The 20,095-nt window shown below is 34.8% G+C and overlaps 2 protein-coding genes and 1 long non-coding RNA gene across 3 annotated transcripts; 2 read left to right on the top strand and 1 right to left on the bottom strand.

Moving 5' to 3' along the window:
* Nucleotides 1-5,535: 5,535 nt before the first annotated feature.
* On the bottom strand, nucleotides 5,536-6,772 carry LOC133860559 (VAMP-like protein YKT61). Its single transcript, XM_062296141.1, has 3 exons — nucleotides 6,579-6,772; nucleotides 5,773-5,872; nucleotides 5,536-5,670 (listed from the first exon to the last, which is right to left on the bottom strand). Exons 1-3 carry the CDS (start codon nucleotides 6,770-6,772, stop codon nucleotides 5,536-5,538), a joined length of 429 nt encoding a protein of 142 aa, XP_062152125.1.
* An 8,267-nt stretch (nucleotides 6,773-15,039) lies between these two features.
* Nucleotides 15,040-15,823, top strand: LOC133861399 (mini zinc finger protein 2-like). The gene has a single exon (XM_062297186.1). It carries the CDS (start codon nucleotides 15,180-15,182, stop codon nucleotides 15,453-15,455), a length of 276 nt encoding a protein of 91 aa, XP_062153170.1. The 5' UTR covers nucleotides 15,040-15,179; the 3' UTR covers nucleotides 15,456-15,823.
* Nucleotides 15,824-16,231: 408 nt separating this feature from the next.
* On the top strand, nucleotides 16,232-18,109 carry LOC133860645 (uncharacterized). Its single transcript, XR_009898897.1, has 3 exons — nucleotides 16,232-16,331; nucleotides 17,804-17,947; nucleotides 18,091-18,109. It is a non-coding gene; the product is annotated as an uncharacterized LOC133860645 (long non-coding RNA).
* Nucleotides 18,110-20,095: the final 1,986 nt, after the last annotated feature.

The raw sequence follows: 20,095 nt of genomic DNA, 5'->3' as shown, positions 1-20,095 counted from the left end.
TTTATAGCTCAAAAAATGACATTTCAGCGTTCCAGTTCACACTAATCGATCATTTTTCAAACCGATCGATCGTTTTGACTTTTGACTGATCGATTGCTACTTTTGACCGATTGATCTTTTTCCGAACAACATCGTGCAAGTTTTTAGTAAAGCGGGCATAACTTCTATTACTGGTCTAAGAATTATGCATGTGACCCAATTTCGGAAAGCTCTTTTCGAGACCCACATCGAGGTAACCATTCAAAGCTTGGCAAGTATAACGACCTACCCCCTGACACAATATTGCCTGCTTTTTGCTCCCCCGAACTAGAATTCCCAGAAGGTCACGCTTAACTACGAAGTTCTAATAGGTTCATGTCTTTGATTACTTTAAATCGTGTTGTTTCATGAAATGTGCGAATATACGAATAAGCACATACCCATTCTCATATTCAGGCGATGTGGGACGTCGCAATCACCCTTTCTTGGGACCCATCATCCCTGCTGGCGACCCTTATGAGATCACCACATTCTTGGTGTCCAAACGAGTGCCCGCTAACGACCCTCATGGGCTTGTGCACACCCCCCATCTTAGGCTGGATATGACTATGATACCATTTGTAACGACTTACACCCAACGACACAATATTGTCCGCTTTTAGCTCCCCTGAACCAGACTTCTTATATCTAGGCAATATGGGACATCACAGCAAGTGTCTTATTGGGGTCCAAAAATCTAATGTTTTTCCTCTTGATATAATGTACGTTTCTCATTGTTGCTTCGTTGTGGGTGTTAAAGTATTGATTAAGGTTTTGTTTGGTTTGCAGAATGACTATTCCATTATGAAAAATAATAACTATTCCTAAGAATGGAAGGTGGTGGAATGAAATGGTTATTCTATATATATATATATATATTAAAAAAAAAAAACCTTAAATTATTAAAAAAAAAAAATGAAAACTATAGGGTGGCCGACCACCGTAGCCAAGGGGTGGCCGCAACCACCCCCGGAGCGCGGCCACCCCCAAATAGCAGTGACCACCCCCGGAACGCCTCGTGGTCCCCCGGAGCCATATGTGGCTGGCCGACTACCCATTGGGGTGGTCGGCCAGCCACTATTAAGGGAGGGTTGGGGCTTTGTTTGTTTTTTTTTTTTTTTTGAAAAAAAAAATGAAAGAAAAAAAAAATGATAGTTTTTTTTTTTTTTTTTTTTTTTTTTTTTAAATCAAGTCTATTCCCATTGGAATAGCTATTCCTCTAATTTTTTAAAGGAATAGGTATTCTAATGGGAATAACTATTCCTATGAAATAGTCATTCTATTCTAGAGGTCTATTTCACAAACCAAATGAGGCCTAGTTAAGTGATTAAATTTACCTCTTCCTATCAGTTTAAGTTTTTGAGAGAAGTAGTGATTTAACATGGTATCAAAGCCAAAGGTCTTGATCGAGTTCGAAACTTGACTCCGTCATTCACCCAATTTTCAATTATATACAACGTGTTGGACCTCACCTATTAAAAGGTTGTTGGATCCCACATGTGAGGAGAAGTGTTAAAGTATTGATTAAGTGATTAAATTTATCTCTTCCTATCGGCTTAAACTTTTGGAATAAGTGGTGATTTAACCGTAGATAGGCAAAGAGAAATGAGGAGCTTCGTGAGGCTCGAAGCGGGACTAGTTTTGGGTAGGAAGAGGAGAAGAGCTCCTATGAGGGGTTGTAGAGTGGGTTTTCCCCGCTGTCTCCAGAGCAAGTATGGCTACGAGAGAGTCCATTAACTCAACAGTGTGTGGCCCCTGACGACGACGCATCATGCTTGGTGCAAAAGAGGAGAAAGCTGACATTCATGAACATGGTGGTCCTTAAGCTGTTAGATTTGTATTAAGGGAGAGGTGTGTACGTGTGACGTTGCTAATTTTTAGCCATTAAATTTATTCTTTGCCATGTGTCTAAAATCTGACAGTAAAAGGGAGGAGATAGCTAGATCCGGTCCCGAGCTAAGAACAACCCCATGATAGTCAATGACAAAACTCAACAGGATGGAGGCCAGATATAAGGCCAAAAACAGAAGATATATAATAGATTCCCAATTGAAGAGGTACGCTTCCATTTATCTATCTACAGCATACTTAATTAGTACATATATAGAATTAAAATCTTTCTTCACTTCCAATTATTAAAGTTTAATAAGCTCCCCAGCTCATCTAAATATGTTCTTAGCCTACAAATTAAGGATAAGCGCGCACCGAGAGACTTCGATCAATTCAGTTGAAAAATATAGGAGCTTGAAACTCCTTGGTGTTTATAAGTACAATTGGTTGGTGCTATGGATAAGGAACAATCTTGAATTCGCTGTCAAAATTTTAGAAAATTTGAGCAGGAAATAAAAAAGAGGTGCGGATCCCAAAGTGCTCGATGAGCCCCGCACTCCAGGCGGCCCGAAGACTTGTTTAGGCACCATGGGACCCACCCCCCTCCTAAATCGGGAGCTCATTTGTTTGGAGTACTATAGGGTTTCTATCCTTAATTAAGTCTGTAAATTGTAGAGGAAGCATGATGAAAAGTTGTGAAAAAAGGGGATTCGGTTCTATCCTTCTGTAAGGCATTATTATATATATATATATAGTGCCATACTTACCCCCAAAAAGAATGGAAAGAAAAAGGTGAAAATTAAATAAATATATATTTGTCCTCTTTAGATCCATTGGATCCTTTTCTTTTCTATGTTACTTTGAACTTGTTCTGGATGGGAGGGGGGAAAAGGAGGCCATTCCAACGTCACTGATGTATAATTGTATATACAGAGAATATATTGGAGAATCTCTAGTTTTGAGGTCCAATGAGGCGTGATTGATAGATAGAAAAGTAATGAATGTGCTGTGTGCATTGTTTTTATAATTCTATATATGCAAGTATTTAAAGCGTGCGTTCAATTAACTACCCTTATATGATTTGACTCATTTTTCATAATCTATCAACGCCATATTCAATTTACACCTTTCGAATTTTATGACCAACTCAGTGAGAGATAAGGTGGTCCCTGAGGTCATCATGGATTAGTACTGATCATGAATCATGATACTCTAATTTTGTCACGCAAACAAGAGATATGACTCATCTCATTTATAATTAAGTCTGATTATATCATTTAATTTAATTACATGGATAACTTTTACGCCAACTTTTTAAAGTTGTACGCTACTATAATATCTATATATAACAGGGCAGCACCCTCAATGTACTCAAGTTAATCTGTAACCCTAGCTACTACGTAATACTCTAAGTGTAGTTGTGCAATTGTTATTTGTGAGAAAACCCATGCGAGTTCAATTTACCTCTAAAAATATTAGGGTTTAGGCTCAGGTCGAAGTTTTTTGAAGTGAGGTCAGCCCATATATAAAGTTGTAATGGTCATAATATATACCTAGCTAGGCACGTACGTAGGATGGGAAATATACCAAAAAGTATGACTTATGAAGAGAGAGAGAGAGAGAGAGATCTCATTTAGCTTCCTCCAACATGCAAATTTGGTTAATTATATATAGTTACAAGCCTATATGCTATATATTATGTGTCTCTCCACTACAAACAAATTAAGCAATATTAAAAAGGCTGAAACTCTTATATATATATAATTAGCCGGAGCAGAAGTTATATCGTTGACAAAGGAAAAGGTAATGAGAATATATATAGAGAGAGAAGAGATTGACTCTCTTGATAATAAAAAAGAAAAAAATATTTGAACGATGAACTCTGATATTAGCTAAGGGCCAAATATGGACGCAGTATTAATTACTAAGGGCTGAAAAAGTAAGTTAAGTTTGGATGAACTCTGCTAATCAATCCACCACATATATTTGGTGGTCCAAGCTCAAAAGGTATTTTCTTTTGATGGAGGAGATAGACAAGTGCTAAATATATATATACGTGGGCAATATAATTTGTATGACAAGTTGCATCAGTCAGCATCAACTTTCCTTATTGAACATGACAGTCCCATTTTAATCATCATTATTGATCGTCTTGATCAGTAGTGACTAGATTAATTTGGTGATTTTTACTTTCAGTGTCCATCACAATTAGAAAAGGAATTAAATGCTTAATTCAGAAGTCTAATTAAGATGCTTTTATCTAAGGACCCCAAAAGCCATAATCATTTGGCCTTTTACTGTTGGCATCTCAAATGGGTTGGGTTGTTGAGAAGCAGACGATCTCATCTTTCTTTATCTTTGCAGCAAGCAATCATACTAAAGTCCCCGGCAACTCTCAAATCTATCCTGTCCTTTCGGTACCCATAATTTCCTGATAGATAAATGATGTACATCACACAAATATTTCACAAATATAAAGTAGATTGGACAAGAATAGTCATTGAATAACTAATTTTTTTTTAACAGAATCTGATCTAATTAGGGTTACTAGAGACTCTACCACATTAATTTAATGAGATATTTGTTTAGTACGTAGCATTACTCTTTTCCATAATCTTCTCTTTCCATAGATCGAGCATATTCCTACAGTGATCTCATTCTCAATTTTGTTAATTTGACATAAAGCCACGACCTCCCAGCCCCAGAGCAAACCTCGGATGCATGTTGAAGGTACCAACCTGGCTCCAATTAAGCTTGGTATTTGGAATAATTTTAATACCGGCACCTTTTGTGCTGGAACACAGTATGTCATATTATTCGATTCAATTAGCTAGGGCACTTACGGTTCCCTGTTATTATCAAAATCTTTACATGTAAACAATGAAGAGAAAATTAGAATTCAAAGAGAGAGAGAGAGAGAGAGAGAGAGAGAGAGAGAGAGAGTGTATTACTTGATTAGTCCAAAGGGTTTGTAGTTCCAAAATTATCTCCGAGGTATCTAAAGTATCTTAAAGATATTTGGAATACACTCTGTCCAAAATGATATTTATGTCAGCTTTTTGACATATATAGATGCACGTGTGGATCCACACAAACAATTCAAAAACAAAATACTAAATTTTCAAACGTGAGTAAAGTCGAACATTGAAAAGATTAATTGACACTATTTCTATTTTTTAATTATTTATGGAGAATCTTTCTAAACAAATCTCTCTGACAAATCACAACCCGTCGAAGGATAAAAAATAAAGAAGAGAAAGAAAGGAATTTATTATTATTATTATTTTGTCTTTCTTTTAATCCAAATAAGAGAATAAAGAAACCACTAAAATATTAAAGTTACAAAAAAAAAAAAAAAAAAAATTCACAAAAGGGTATCGAACTATACCGCATTTTGACAGAAGGATACTGAATTATTATTTCTCTCGAACCCGAGATTATAACTATTAAAATGAGTTTCAGAAGGGCATTCCATCTGTTCTCGGCGTTAAAACGTGACGGAAATCGATTCACGTGACTTCCACGTGACTTTTTTAATGCGTTCTACCCGTTTGCCCCCACTTAAACAAATAAATTACGTCTCTTCCCACCTTCCCCGTTTACTCTCTCTCTCTCTCTCTCTCTCTCTCTCACAGTTACACGCGCGTAAACCACAAATAACTCAGATAAAAGGAACAAATGGTGAGCTCAAGGATCAAGAGCTCGCAGGCCTTGGCAAAGAGGATGGGCACCTCGGCAGAGATCATGCGCACGTCTGTGTCCTGCATGACAAGCATACGTGACTGGCCTAGGCACTTTTGACAATTCAACTATTGCCGGCATCTTAGAATATCAGTCTTCAATATCCATTAAAAGCTTCCACTCTTCCAGCCGTTCTCCCCCCTCTCAACGACGCTTCCTTCGTCACAAATTTCAGAGCCTAACTCTGTAGCTTAGCAAGTGCTCAATTCCCGGAACAAGCACTTTTTCTTCACAATAGGCCTTGGAACAAGCTCCTACCACCAAAACCAAACCTGCCAGGGGCCTAATAGAACAAATTTTGCAGCTTCTGTGAATAATATATCTTTTGCAATCCCGACCACTGCCCTCCTCCAAGCCTTTGGGCAATCCAAATGGAGTTTATCGGCCTGACTTCCCAACCAGTCCGATATTTCCTTTTAACTACACAGGCAACCCGCCGAACAACATGATGGTCGGAAATGGGACAAAGCTAGTGGTTCTGCCTTTTGACGCTAGCTAGTGTGGAGCTTGTCATGCAGAACACAAGCATTTTTACTCGGCTTCTCGCTGTGGTTAAGAAAATAGAAATATGGTGCAGTTTCATATACTCCATCCGGTGATAATCAATGATGAGAATTTGTTTATAGTAAACCACCTTTATCGGATCCAAACACAATAGACTTGTCAGTTATAGAATTCAGTAGTACTAGTACTACCACTTTGTTGTCATATATATATATATATGAATTAATCTCTACCGACTCTTAGTTGCCATTTACATATAATGTTACTTTTCATATTTATTTACATTGGGCGAGAGATCAGAGGTGTCGAAGCTCATTGTTAAGCAGTGCATTTTTCACCTTTTGGGGTGCGTTGATGATGCTTTATCATGTTACATCAATCTTTTTTTCCTATGGAGATGGTGCATCCAAAGACAAAACCTCAACAACTCACATGGCTCTGTTACACTCTGTTTTAGGAAGCTAAAACAGAGGAAATTCCATTACTCTTCGTGCTGGATGGATTGACGCTGGGAGGGAGGGGTGCGCCTGGCGATGGTGCCAGGGATGAAGACGATGAACTCCTTCACGCTCGACCTCTGGAAGTACTCGAAGTGGCTCACGTCCAACGCCTGCGCCAGTATCACCGGATCCAACCCCTCCGGACTGCACTTCAGCACTGCCAACGCCGTGATCTTCATATCTCTCTCTCTCTCTCTGTGTTACGGGTTTGGATGTTGATTGCTGTTAAAGCATCATATCTTGACTGGCTGTCATGGTATGCGGTTAACTCGGTCAGCTACGAGGTGTTCTTGTTTTAATCTGGCCGGACTTTAATCTAGCCGGATTTGAGTTTTCAGGCCATTGAGTTTTCCAAACTCTCTTTCTTGAAAACGACGTAGTATGGTGAGTTGTTTGTTTGGACAGGATGGGTATTCTGGCTTAAATAAATCACGTGCATGCACATGACTCAACTTCCATCACGTTTTAACGTCGAGAACAGACGGAATGCCCTTCTGGGACTCATTTTGATAGTTAAAACCCCGGGTTCGAGAGAAATGATAATTCAGTATCCTTCTGTCAAAACGCGGTATAGTTCGATACCCTTTTGTGAAGTTATCCCAAAAAACAAATATTCAGTAAGAACAAGCACTTAGGTGGGCAAAGGTCGTTCAAAGGACAGGTAGCCGGAAGTAAGCAGAATCTTGAAATGAAAAGAATAAGTAGGAAAAGTAGTTACATGTTGACCATGCCTACTGATTGCATGTTTTCATTCTTTATTGTTCTGTCTAACCCTACTTTGTTGTGGTCTACCAGTTTATTGAGCAATTTCTTATCTTACCTCCTTGCCAGAGAAGAACAAGCCGGATCTCCAAAACTTATCAAAATAGTTTAGGAGAAATGGTACACTTACATTTTCTATACATTTTTTTGTACATCTAAATACAACCAAATTTTAAATTTACCATTAAAATAGACTTAAAAATGAGATGTACAAGAGATGTAAAAATATCATTTCTTATAACCTAGGGTGCTATCTAGAAACTTCATGTACAGACTTACCCCTAAAATATCTCTTTCTGGTTGATATAGAAAGGCAACTTGCTTTAACTTTACTGTTTGTTCCCCAACAAGCTCCAGATTGAGCTACCAACGTACGAAACGCATTGGCTAACATAACGAACAAGTAAGGGGCTCATAAAAAAAACACTTATCACATTTATATCACATAAAAACACTTTTTTTTTAGGCAAAATACAAACAATTTTCAAAATTATTATCAAACAACAATGAGTTGAGTAATCAGCTATATCATATGTCAATTGATGATAGGCTGTAATATGGATCCATATGTATACCTAACGGTTTCTATCAAACAATTAATGGTAGAGATCATTTTGGACAGATAGCTTACCCAAAGAATCCTTAAGATACTTTTGATATCATAAGAATTTGTTTGGTACAACTGCAAGCCTCGGTGATTAAATAAGTAATTTTCTCAAAAATTAAACACAAAGTAGAATTTAATTATTATTATTATTATTATTATTATTATTATTATTATTATTATTATGATATTCTCTAATTAAGCGGGACCAACACATTAATTTTTCTTTTTTATTTTGAAAAAGGTAGGTAGAGTGGAGCCAATAGATTGCCTCTCAATAAAGGGGACCAACACATAAGATTTTAAGCTTTTACATAAAAGTTAAAGTGGAGATAAGGTTTGAATTTATGATTCCTTACTTTGATACCATGTTAAATTATCAATTATCTCAAAATTAATTAAATAATAACTTTAACCGTTTGACTAAAATTCCAAGTTGTAAACTTCCCTGAAGAGTTAGCCGTGACCCTAACGGAACTAAGATAAATGATTCAATATTTCATCCATTGGTCTTTTTCTCAACCTTCTACTTTTTCAAAATCATCATTGGATCTGTGAGATCCATATGAGTCTCACGCACGAAATTAAACTTACAGATCTAATAGTAATTTTGAAAAGTGAGAAGATGAGAAAAGCACTGGGAGAAAGGATGTATAACACGTCTTCTTAACTAAATAGCTTAGGTTGAATCCAAATGGTGACGAAGATATGCATCGCTAGAACATGAAAAGAAAAAAGAAATAAAAAGGAGATGAAACTGTTACTAACAGCTTTATTATCTATTGGTTTTTCTCTCTTTCATGGGGTAGACATGAGTATATATTAAAATGGATATATTAAAAAAGGAAAACATGCAAGGATTTTATGAGAGCAAAACATCTTCCACCTGTATTAAACAGTCAAAAGCTGTCAATCCAAAAGATGAATGAATTTTTTATTTTATGATTCACCAGTTCACCTGTTTATTGGTCTAAATAAAATAATAATAAAAAAGGCATCAAGAACCTTCCCCAGGAGCTAAAGAGCGAAGCCTTTACCAGTTCATCACCTGTATCCTAACCATTAAAGGCCACTGCGTGAAATTGGGAAAAGAAGCTGGTTTTTCTCTTTGAGTTCATTTGTTGCAAGTCGATCAACGAGGAGGTAAAAGAATTACTGCCTAACCAATTGAGCAGGGGAAAAGTTCTTTTTATTTTTCACACGTTCCTGTGATTCTTTTAAGCTAGTTGATAGAAGTCGAATTAAAGTTCATTACACTGGTATAAAGCATAAAGTACAGGACATGCATTAACCAGACATGCAACCTAAATGTGAACAACTGGGGCTTGTCTCCTAATATTCTGTGATCCTACCTTGAATGGCTGTCTCCCTTGATCTCGTTGAATTGTTTTGTATTGGGTTTCCCGTGTTTGTTTTAGCTTTAATATCCTGAGGTATGTTCAAATGATTTTTGTGTCACAGATATTTGACATCTTAGGAAATGTTTTAGTAAGACAATATAACATGACGGGACATCATTTATCCCAAAAGTTTAAAATTATAAATTTGAACTAAACTGTACTATCTTTTCTAATGTAGTACTCATCTTTTTTACACCACGTCCACGTGTATGCTTAATAATCTCTTTCTCATATGTGAGCGCGTAGAACCGGCTCAATAGTATAGGCAAGTGAGGTCCCACAAAAAAAAAATGGCCTTTATATTAAACTTGCCATAAAAAAATAATAACAAAAAAAAAGGAAGAGAATGTGAAAGGCCTTGAAAAAAAAAAAGGTGACATGAGATTTTTAAAGACTATAAATTTTCTACACTACAAACCAATTTCTAAAAGCGACATGTGTACTTTATGTTATTAAAAAAGGACACATCACTTTTAAAGGCTGATTTCCAATTTAAAGAAAAGAAGTTTGTCCATGTTTAAAACCCAAAAGTATGTATCGCTTTAGTTTTGTTTTTGTTTTTCCTCTTCTTTTCTTTCATCACCCTTGATCTTGTGCCTATTGGTTTATCATTCTTTGTTTCTTTCATATTTTATATTTTATACTTGCTATCAAACGCCTTAAATTTTAGTTGGTCGTTGTTACAAGTTTCGTCTGCTTATTATTATCATGTCAAGATCCATTGTTCTAAAGTTTATATTTCAATTTATTTTGATTTTAGTATACAATTATTCGTTGTAAAGTATATTTACACTATTTTGAGTATTTTCTAATATTAAATATGTTTGGTAGAAAATATAAATGTGAATATGAATATGAAAAACTTAAGAAAAATAAAAATTTATTCAATCTCAAGGAGCTGATCTTGATAAATTTATTGCTAATAATAGACAAAATCCTACATCAAGTTCGACTATAGAATCAACAATTAACGGCTAATCTTTTTTTAAGGAACTTAAAAATGTTGGTCACCCAATATTATCAGGCAAAATGCAAGTCACGAGCATACTCAATAGCCATCTTGTCTCATGGGAACATGTTGTGACATGCTCAACACAATGAAAACGAAACTTCTTGAGCATACTCAATAGGTTTTGATGCATACGACGGAGACCTGCCTTGAGTGTTTTAAACTTAATCGACTTTGACCTAAAACCTTGATTTTGCACCTTTCTATATATATATATAAAAGGATATCATCCCATGACTTCTAGAGAAAAAGATAGGCAGTTTCTCAGTTGTTTAAGAAATGTTTATTCTTGTTATATTGAGCCTAAACAAATCAGAATCTTCTACTAATTTTTTCTTAGCCTCTCAAACAACAGAAAAGTTTTTAGCCATCAAAGTTATGATTTGACGCAGACAAGGTTTGTTCGTATATGTGATCCATATGAAAGAATGCCAGAGGTTCTAGAACCACTACATTGAGAGTTGAATATGACATTTATTGGAGTTACGAAATTGATTCTTCAAGTTTACAAAGGTTTTGTAATAAAAACAAATCGTAAGAGTCTTCTATAATATATACTTTTGGAGTTGACGGGCACTCTGAGTGGTTTTAATTTTTTAAGAATTTTTCAAAAATATTTTTACTCAGCCACTAAATTTATATTAATTTTTAGGAATGCACGTTAGGCATCCAAACACTTATTTTTAGAATTTAGTTTCAAATTTATGCGTCACAATTTCATGAGATTTATCATTTTAAGAAGTGTGCCACAATCTCATAAATTGTAACGCATTAATTTTAAACTAAATTCTGAAAAAAAAATATTAAAATATCTGACATTTCTCATTATTTTTTGTTCATTCCGATCATTGCAGTGATCGATATTATGATATTATCTGTCGTGATTGATTTGATATGTGATTGTTTAGTTAATTATGATATTTTATAATTCGTAAATCAGATTTTTCTAGTAAAAAAAGTATTCAATGAAATGAAGCCCACCACATGATTCCACTTCAGTCTCCTACATTGTGTTATTACTGCAATACAAAATGACAATAAAAAAAATTATTCAAAATCAAATCGCTTTAAAAAAAGAAATTATCTATTAAAAGCAAATATAAGTTCAAGAAAATGTTTTATTAATGATTCATAAGTCGAGCATGTATACAAAGAAAGCAAGCTAGACACGTGTCAATGATTTATCATGTCTTTATTAATTTCTTATCGTTATCAGTACGTACAGCCCCAGTAAGAGATCAAATCATAAAAAAGAAGCATATTCTCACATTAATTGCTCACTATTTCTATAATCTTTTTTTATTATCATAGTCACATCATCCATATCTCATATCAACTTAATAACTATAGCTACAACCAGACAAGCTAGCTAGCTAGCATCTCACATCCCACATCATTTATTTCCGGGAGCTACAAATAAGTCATAATTTTTTTTTAAAAAAAAAAATCACCTCATAAAACGATAATCCAGAAAATGAAGCAATCAACATCATAATGTAAATCAAATATCCTAGACAAGAAACACTCCAATACCATCGTAAATTATCCTTGTAACCCTATATATGCAAAAAGCCACCCGTTTGTTCCAATTTCACAGTAGCTTTCCCATTATAATTTTAAGCACATCAAAAGACAAAGTAGAAACCCTATGGTAGGAGATAGAGGTTTCAGAAGCTAGCTTGAATATGATCATCTTTTTATCTTTAGGTGACTATTGGAAGTCCAATACTCAAAATCAAAAACATAATTTTAAGACATTTTAATCCGGTCAATAAATCACTCATTTCTCCACCCCCTAACTCAAATACATGACATGGTGGCTTTATCTTATATCAAATGTAACAAGCCTTTAGTTGAAATAAAGCCAAGTCAATAAATTTTGAGACGCAAAGTAACAAGTGGGCATTTTATTATATTTAAATATTAATTAAATAATATTTATTTTAATTTTTTATATCACATTTTTATTTATAAATTATTCTACTATCTTTTTGGGATGCAAAATTACTAATCAAGTTTTTATATTCAAATTATTATAACATCTCATTTTCAATTGATAATATGATTAATTTACTTGATATTTCTTTTGAAATTATCGATTTTAAGTATGATTTTATCAATTTTAATTTTAAAAAATTTAGTTCTATATAAGTAACTGTAACAAGTATTATCAATATAATTTTGTAAGTAATACATGCATTTGGAAAAGAATTGTATATAGTGTGTTTATATAATTTAGTACCACTTCGATTTGAGTACTTAATTTCCTCTTTTAAATTTGTAGAACTTCTTTTAAAACTTGTGTCTGAAAATAAATCCAAACCATCAAATAAATTTTCATATTTGAGAAAACTTTCAAGATTAATTAGGACACCCTTTTCTTTTCTTTTTTTCAACCATCATCGTTTAATGATTTTAATATTTTAAAGCTAAATGATTTTACCATAATTGGGTCATTAATTAAAGAGCTCATTAACTAACATTTTTATTATAATTGGGGCCTTTTACTCTAAATTTAATTTTCTTTATTCTCTCTCCTTTCTCCCTTTAAAGTCTCAATATCTTGCGTGTTAAATTCTTTTTTTCTTTCAACATAACAATTTTTTTTTTTTTATCATAATTGGAGCTTTAATTAGAGAACATTGACTAACTTCGTACCATGATTGGGACATTTTTGTTTTTTCTTTGTGACTCCATCTTTCTTCATTTCTTTCCCTAAAGTCTCAATATCTTGCACGTTGAATTTTTTCCATCTTTCAATTGGTAGTATTTTTTTTAATCATAATTGGAGACTTAATTAGATATATTGACTAATATTTTAACGATAATTGGGGCCTTAACTTTTTTTTTTTTTTTTTAAAGAAGGGATCTTACTGACCGCTATGTACTATCTATTGAGGGCCTTATTTCATTGGAGGCCATAAGCCACAGCCTAAGTAACCTAATGAAAAAGCCGGTTATGGATAGAATTTGCTCTTGAAAGTTAGCTTACAAAAAGAGGGTACAAAAAAGTTTATATATATATATATGATTAAAATTGTACTTAACACATATAAGACATTTAATTAGGATTGTTAGAGGTTGTGAGAAAACCCGTTGCAGAAAAATTTCTATAGAAGCAGTGAATTGAAAACCATGGCTGTAATATAGATGGTCAGAAAACCACAGAATTAGCAGCTTTTAATTCGTGTAGCTAGTTCCATTCTCGTAGCTTTCAATATTTCCCAGAAATATGTGAATAAATTATTAAACATCCGTTTGAATTTGTAATTTTAAAAATAGCGATTTTAAAATATATAATTTGTAAAAATAATTTTTAAAAACTCAATTAAGCATTTTACCAAATTGCATATTGGCCTTTAAAATTTTACGTTTTCAAAAAAACACGTCATTAATTTTCATGCGATTTGAAAAATTAATTTTTTGCATTTCTAAATCATAATTTTTTAAAAATTCAGTTCCCAATCGATTAATTTTTTATAATTTGTGTATTTTTTATCTATAAAATCGCAATATCAATAGCACCCTACATACCATTGATTAAATTTGATTTTCTTTAAAAAGTTCTCTTTGATAAACGTACGTATAAGGAAACTCACACCTGCACCTGGGTCCATAAAGGTTATGTACGTATGTATATATTGACTTATGAATAATCTCGTTGGGTCCATAAAGGTTCAACCTCGTATTAGAAGTACTTGTAACTGATAAAGACTATTCTTTTTCTACACAAGCAACAGAGAGTTTCATGCAATCTCACTGATCGATGACCCGGATCGATCATCCGCAATATTAACTTCATCTAGAAATTAACCATTGAGCAATTTTCTTCGATTGCAATTGGTAATCAAAGGATGATATCGCAAAAGACGATCCTTTTTTCTGTAGATCGATGGAGCTTGGTTTGAGGGAGAAATTTTTCTTGATCGAACATTTTTTGCTTTCTGGAATATGTATAATCAGATCGTAAGATTATTGGCCCAGTTCAGGATGAAGTCAGCAGTAAAAACTTTTAAGCGTCTAAAGAAGTGCTCTACTCCTACGTACCCTCTACGACATAGGGTTTAGGCCGTAGGTTCTTGTCTGTCTTGTCTGTATATGAAGAACCAGTAGTTGCACGATTTTCATATTTGAGTTCATTTGACAAAAGCGGCAATGCAAAGTTGTGTCTATGACATTGAGTTCTCTTACATGTGAAGGAAGATGCAGGGTAATGGGTTTTCCCGTACAGGTTAGGCAAGCTTACCTATCACACTCACGTTTTCAGGTCAAGCTAAACCAAGGCACCACCCACAAAACCTGCCCTTTAACATCGGTCAGGGGCCACACCACATTTTAGGTTTAAAAGCCTCTTAGCTGGTTCATTCTAAAACAAACCAAACACTGTTTTGGTGGAAAGTAAAGCATTTTCTTCATTTTTAGGGTTTTTCTTATCTGTGCGGGAATCATTCTTATTTTACACTAATGAGTTGTAAGGTGGTTGGACAATCAATTTACGACTGACCATTTTATGGTTTACTAGTAAAAACGAATTAGAAAAATACAATACTCAAGTAAAAACTCAATTTATCCCAGAAAAACAACAGTAACTAATGGACTGTTTAATTGTAGCAAAGGTCAATTAAGTCCATAGAAAAGATTTTACACGCTATATATATAGCAGAGTTAGGACTTGGGAAGAACCACCACCAAGTAAGCTCTCTCTCTCTCTCTCTCTCTCTCTCTCTCTCTCTCTCTGCTATATATCATGTAATTCTGGTTCAGTAAATCAGTCAAAGAAGGCAGAGATCGAAGAAGAACGATCTTGCAAAATGAGGAAGTGCCAAGTTGTGGTGAGAAGAGAAGAACCTTCGAGAAGTTCAATTAGGACTGTGAAATATAGGGAGTGCCAAAAGAATCATGCGGCTGGCATTGGAGGTTACGCGGTTGATGGCTGCAGGGAATTCATGGCTTGTGGGGAGGAGGGCACAAGCGGTGCACTCAATTGTGCTGCCTGTGGCTGCCACAGGAACTTCCACAGAAAGCAAGTGGAGACTGAAGGAGGGTACGACCGTACTTCATCTTCTTCATCTGGGACATCAAAATAGTACTATTATAAATTATATATAAATGGATTTTCATGTAATGAATTGGTGTGTATTTTCCTTTTTGGGTTTTTGGGTTTGTGATTGTTCTTGATGCTTTTATGGTTGATGTAGAAGACTATGCCTCCTGTACTATAATTTTGTATTAAGGGAAAAAAAATGAAAAAAAAAAAAAAAAAAAGACTTGGTTTCTTGAATATTATATATGATGAACAACTCTCCCTCCTTTCCCCCTCGAGGGTTGAAGGCAGTAGCAACCTGGTTGTAGGCGGAGGAAGCCAATCCCGGTGTTGAATATGCCGCCATGCATGGTAGCAAATTTGTAAGAACTCCTATAATTAATTGAGAATTTCTATTTCTATTCAAGAGTTGATCCAGTTCTGTGTTGATATCTTTCTTCTTAATTTTTTTTTTCTCTATAAGCGATCGAACTCTAAGCTATATATGTTGATTAATTAATCAAACGTAGTGTCACTCACATGTCTTCTATTTTTTTTTTCCGTTGGTTTTTTAATTTCTTTTTGTAGTTGAGGAAGCCTCATATTAATTGTAGTAGAATTAAGTACAGCATAAATTGATGAATTATGCTCACTGATCTTAGCAGATAATCATCTTTAATTTTGGGCAAAAACGCATGGAATATATTCAAATGAAGGAGTCTAATCTTTGCACTAAAGGCCCACAAATCTAATCATGCTGGTTGTTATAATGGAGAGTTTCTTTAGCAATGTACTTAAAAGGCGATTAAAGCCTAACATGGAAACCCACTTATACTGCAGGGATTTGTATCAGCTCTTTTGGTAGGTAAATGCAATCGATTGGTCGAGAACCAACTCAAGAAAGAGTAAGCCCAAGATTGAACAAGTTGTATTGCGGTAGGTAAGCTTTATCAACTGCCAATGTTGGTTAGAATTATTTGATTGATTCTGAATCTTTTCTAAAAGCTAAGTCAGATTGCAATGGTTATTTGAAACCCTAGGTTGCTAGAAGACGTACATTTTGTACTGCACTAGCATGAGACCGCACCATGTGTAGAAATGGGCTGATAAAGAAAAAAATTATCATTACATTTTTAAACATGATAGCTAGGCAACACGTAATGGAATACCTGGAATTGGAGAATATTAAATTTTGAGGTGTTCGAAATTAATTAACTTGTATATATATAGTTGATAGCAAAAATTGTTCTCATAATAAATCAAAATCATTTGATTGCCAGAAGTTTTGAAAGGAAGTTCTTCTATCCACAGAGGAAGAAGAAAATCATAGCTATCATGTACATGTAATTGAAAATACTTTATCATCCAATCCAATAATATCTAAATTACACAACAAAGCAATAAACAATTATGGAGAAAATACACTTAGCCCTTCAAACTTACACCAATTTGACATTTATACCTCCAAACTTTAGAAAGTGAAACTCGGCCTCTTCCAACTACCGTTCGTAACAATTAACATCCTCACTCAACATTTTTCGTCAAACTGGAAGAAAATTAAGTCACGTGATTAAACTTTTCAAAATGTCCTTTGCTGAAGTTTATTTGAAGTTTCGTGGAAATACATTTACCCCTCCCCCCAAGCTTAATTTCAGCATTTTAGCACTTATACCCTCCAACTTACATCCCTTTAACACTCATTTATACCTCCAAATAATCAATTTGGTTTATGTTAACCAAATATTAATAAAAATAAGAGAATTGATTAAACAAAAAAAAAAAACCAAACATACCATATAGTTATAGAAGAATTGCTAAATTAGTCCGTGAGGTTTGAGTTTTGACAAATTGCACCCTAAGATCGAATTGAATATGGGGTGGCTGAACTACTCAAGGCCAGCCAAAGGGGTTGTTCGCCTGTCCAGGGCAGCCCCTTGTCTTTTCTCTTCTTCTTCTTCTTTTTTTTTTCAATTCATTTTCATTTCTTTAATTTTTTAAGATAAATTTGTAATTGCATAATGATTCAGGGGGGAAAATAGCAAAAAATTGGAGGTAAAATACCAAAAGAGTATAAGTTTGTAGGGACTGATACAACTTCAGAATAATATGCAGCGAAGGACACGTTATTTTATTTGGAAATCTTCCATTTTATATGGTATATCACAAAGTTTCAAAACCATGCATATACGTTTCTGCCAGCACACTCTTTTTTCCCCAGAGTCTATGAGCCAATATGTTTACATGGGAGTAAGGCAGTTTTTGGGCCAAATATGGCAGCTATATATGCCCTTAGACAATACTACTCTACTTCTACTATACCATCAGCTTCAAAGGGGATGAATATATATATATATATACTCGAGCTCAAAATTTGAATCAAGTAAGTTCCTTGCATTTAGAGCTTCTTTGCAGGAGTTGGCCGGCCATATACAACCCCTGTATAGCAGGACTGACGTCCGTTGGTAGCTAGGGTTGGGGGCATCATGCAGTTCTTTTTTTAGACCGGATCTAGACCGGCCCACAGGCTTTCCCTTATTCTGATCAGTCGAGTAGAAGGTTACAACGAATCCAAAGTTTGCATTCTAGCTTGTCTTTTCCTATTTATGTCTACTACTGCGATATTATATAACCGTGCTTTGGTTAAGGTTAGAGTTAATTCTTTTTAATTAATTATCTATCTTTTTTATGTTTATTGCCAGATTGGGTTTTGGGTTAGGGATATCTAGAGTTAATTCTTTGCGTTGACTCCTCTTCTCCGCTGGAAGATATATAGCTGCAGATTCCTTTGCTTTTGGGACATTTCTCCTGGCATTTTGCACTCTTAGCTTATGTTTGTATTTCTTCTCCCAATGTAACTGTTGTTTCTTTGTTGTTTGTTTTTTTGTCTGGGGTTTGTCCAAGTGCATTTGTATTTTCTTCTCATTTAATTCATGATTACTTACCCAGGGAAAAAAAAAACGAAAAGACACTCTTTTTCTACAAGAATGAAACTTATTGTGGGACATACAATTCATTATACAATATTATATAGACTAGCTAGCTAGTAGCACTTGGAGCTAGCTAGGTATAGACTTCTAGTTTTTGGTCCTCAGAAAAAGGTAATAAACATTCAACAAAAAGTTGAAGCTGCTGATGATATATCAACTCAGCTCGATCCTATATAACTTTTATTCTTTTTTGCCCTGAAAAAATCAACCCAAGTATGACAATATTGTGACAAGAAATTAAGTTTCCATGTGAGGTGTAAGCAAAAGTGATCAAGTTAGGCCTTAAGTAATAATGAGTATGGAGGGGAACAAACGTTCAGGTATACGTTGTATTCAATCGGGTAGGTGTCAATTCCGAAAAGTTCGAAAAATTTAGAACTCCATGCATAATCTTGGGCTATGAATGCTTGTAAGTGTCTAAATAAGCTCTGTGAGGCCAGCCACGGGACCCTGCTGCACCAAAGGGGTAAATGATTAATTGACCAGGGCTAGAATTTCTTTCCAAATGTTGCCTTTTTCGGAAATGTTATGTAACAGGTACTTGTCTTAATTAATAGGTGGATTTGCTTCCCTTTTGCGCATGGCTTGATTTTATTAGGAGAAAAATACACTTTTATCCCTCACACTATGATTTTTCTTCACTTAAACCATCAAACTTCAAAAAGTTGCACTATTTTATGTCTCTTCAAAAATGATATGATTTTTAAAATCATAATTGAATTTGTAATTAATCACTATTAAATTTTGTTACTTTTATGTCCCTCAAAGCCGTACTACTCTGCCTTACTAACATAATTGCAACAAAAATTGGCTATATATATATCTAACATCATCCAAAACATTTTTACAGAGCATCAAGGATAATTACCATACATAATTGTCTTTTTCTTTTCTTTTTTTGATGGAAGAGATCATTCTCATTAATTTCAAAAATCTTGCTCAGTAGCTACATCATGCTGGATAGCACTCCCCTATCCATACTTGATCAACAAGACTACTACATAAAGCATATTTTGCCAATGAGTGGGCACCTTGGTGACATGCAAGCCGCGCAAAACGCACCTCAGAAGGTTGGACTTCCGGGAAGCAATGACGGGTATCCTCAATAATTTGGCCAAAACTACTCCAACACTGATTGTTCTTCTGCAATGCTGAAACCACCATCTGGGAATCCCCTTCAAAAATAACTCTAGTAAAACCCTGCTGACAGCACAGAGTAAGAGCATGCCACGGCCCTTCAGCCATGGTTGGATCTGTGATGAAGGGAACGATCGCCATTGAAGCTGCCACCACCAGACCATCCTCATCACGTATGATCACCACCCCTGTGCTCATCCTTTTGTGGGCCAGATCAAGAGCCGCATCCCAACTCGCTTTCTTCCATTCTAGAGGAGGCTTCTCCCAAAGATTCAATGAATAGGGTTGAGGAAGGCCCTCATCAGAGAGCTTAGTATTAAGAGCACTAGCAGCAGACACCCAACCATTTTCTTTAATTTAGGGAACCAAACCATTTTTTCTTTTCCTAAAAAAAACACCCCATAATAGATTCCCTTAATCTTCCCTATATCATTAAAATAATATTTTTTTTACTTTTAATATATCTTTTTTAATTCCAAAAAACTGTTTGTTCTCTCTCTCTCTTCTCCGTCTTTTTAGTTTCTTCTTTCTCTCCATTTGTCTCTGCCGCTCTGCATCTTCTGACTCTTCTCCTCTCTCT

Source organism: Alnus glutinosa, chromosome 2, assembly GCF_958979055.1.
Source record: "Alnus glutinosa chromosome 2, dhAlnGlut1.1, whole genome shotgun sequence".
Lineage (NCBI taxonomy): Eukaryota > Viridiplantae > Streptophyta > Magnoliopsida > Fagales > Betulaceae > Alnus > Alnus glutinosa.
Note: the sequence above shows the minus strand (reverse complement) of the source record. Positions and strands in the feature narration are given on the sequence as shown.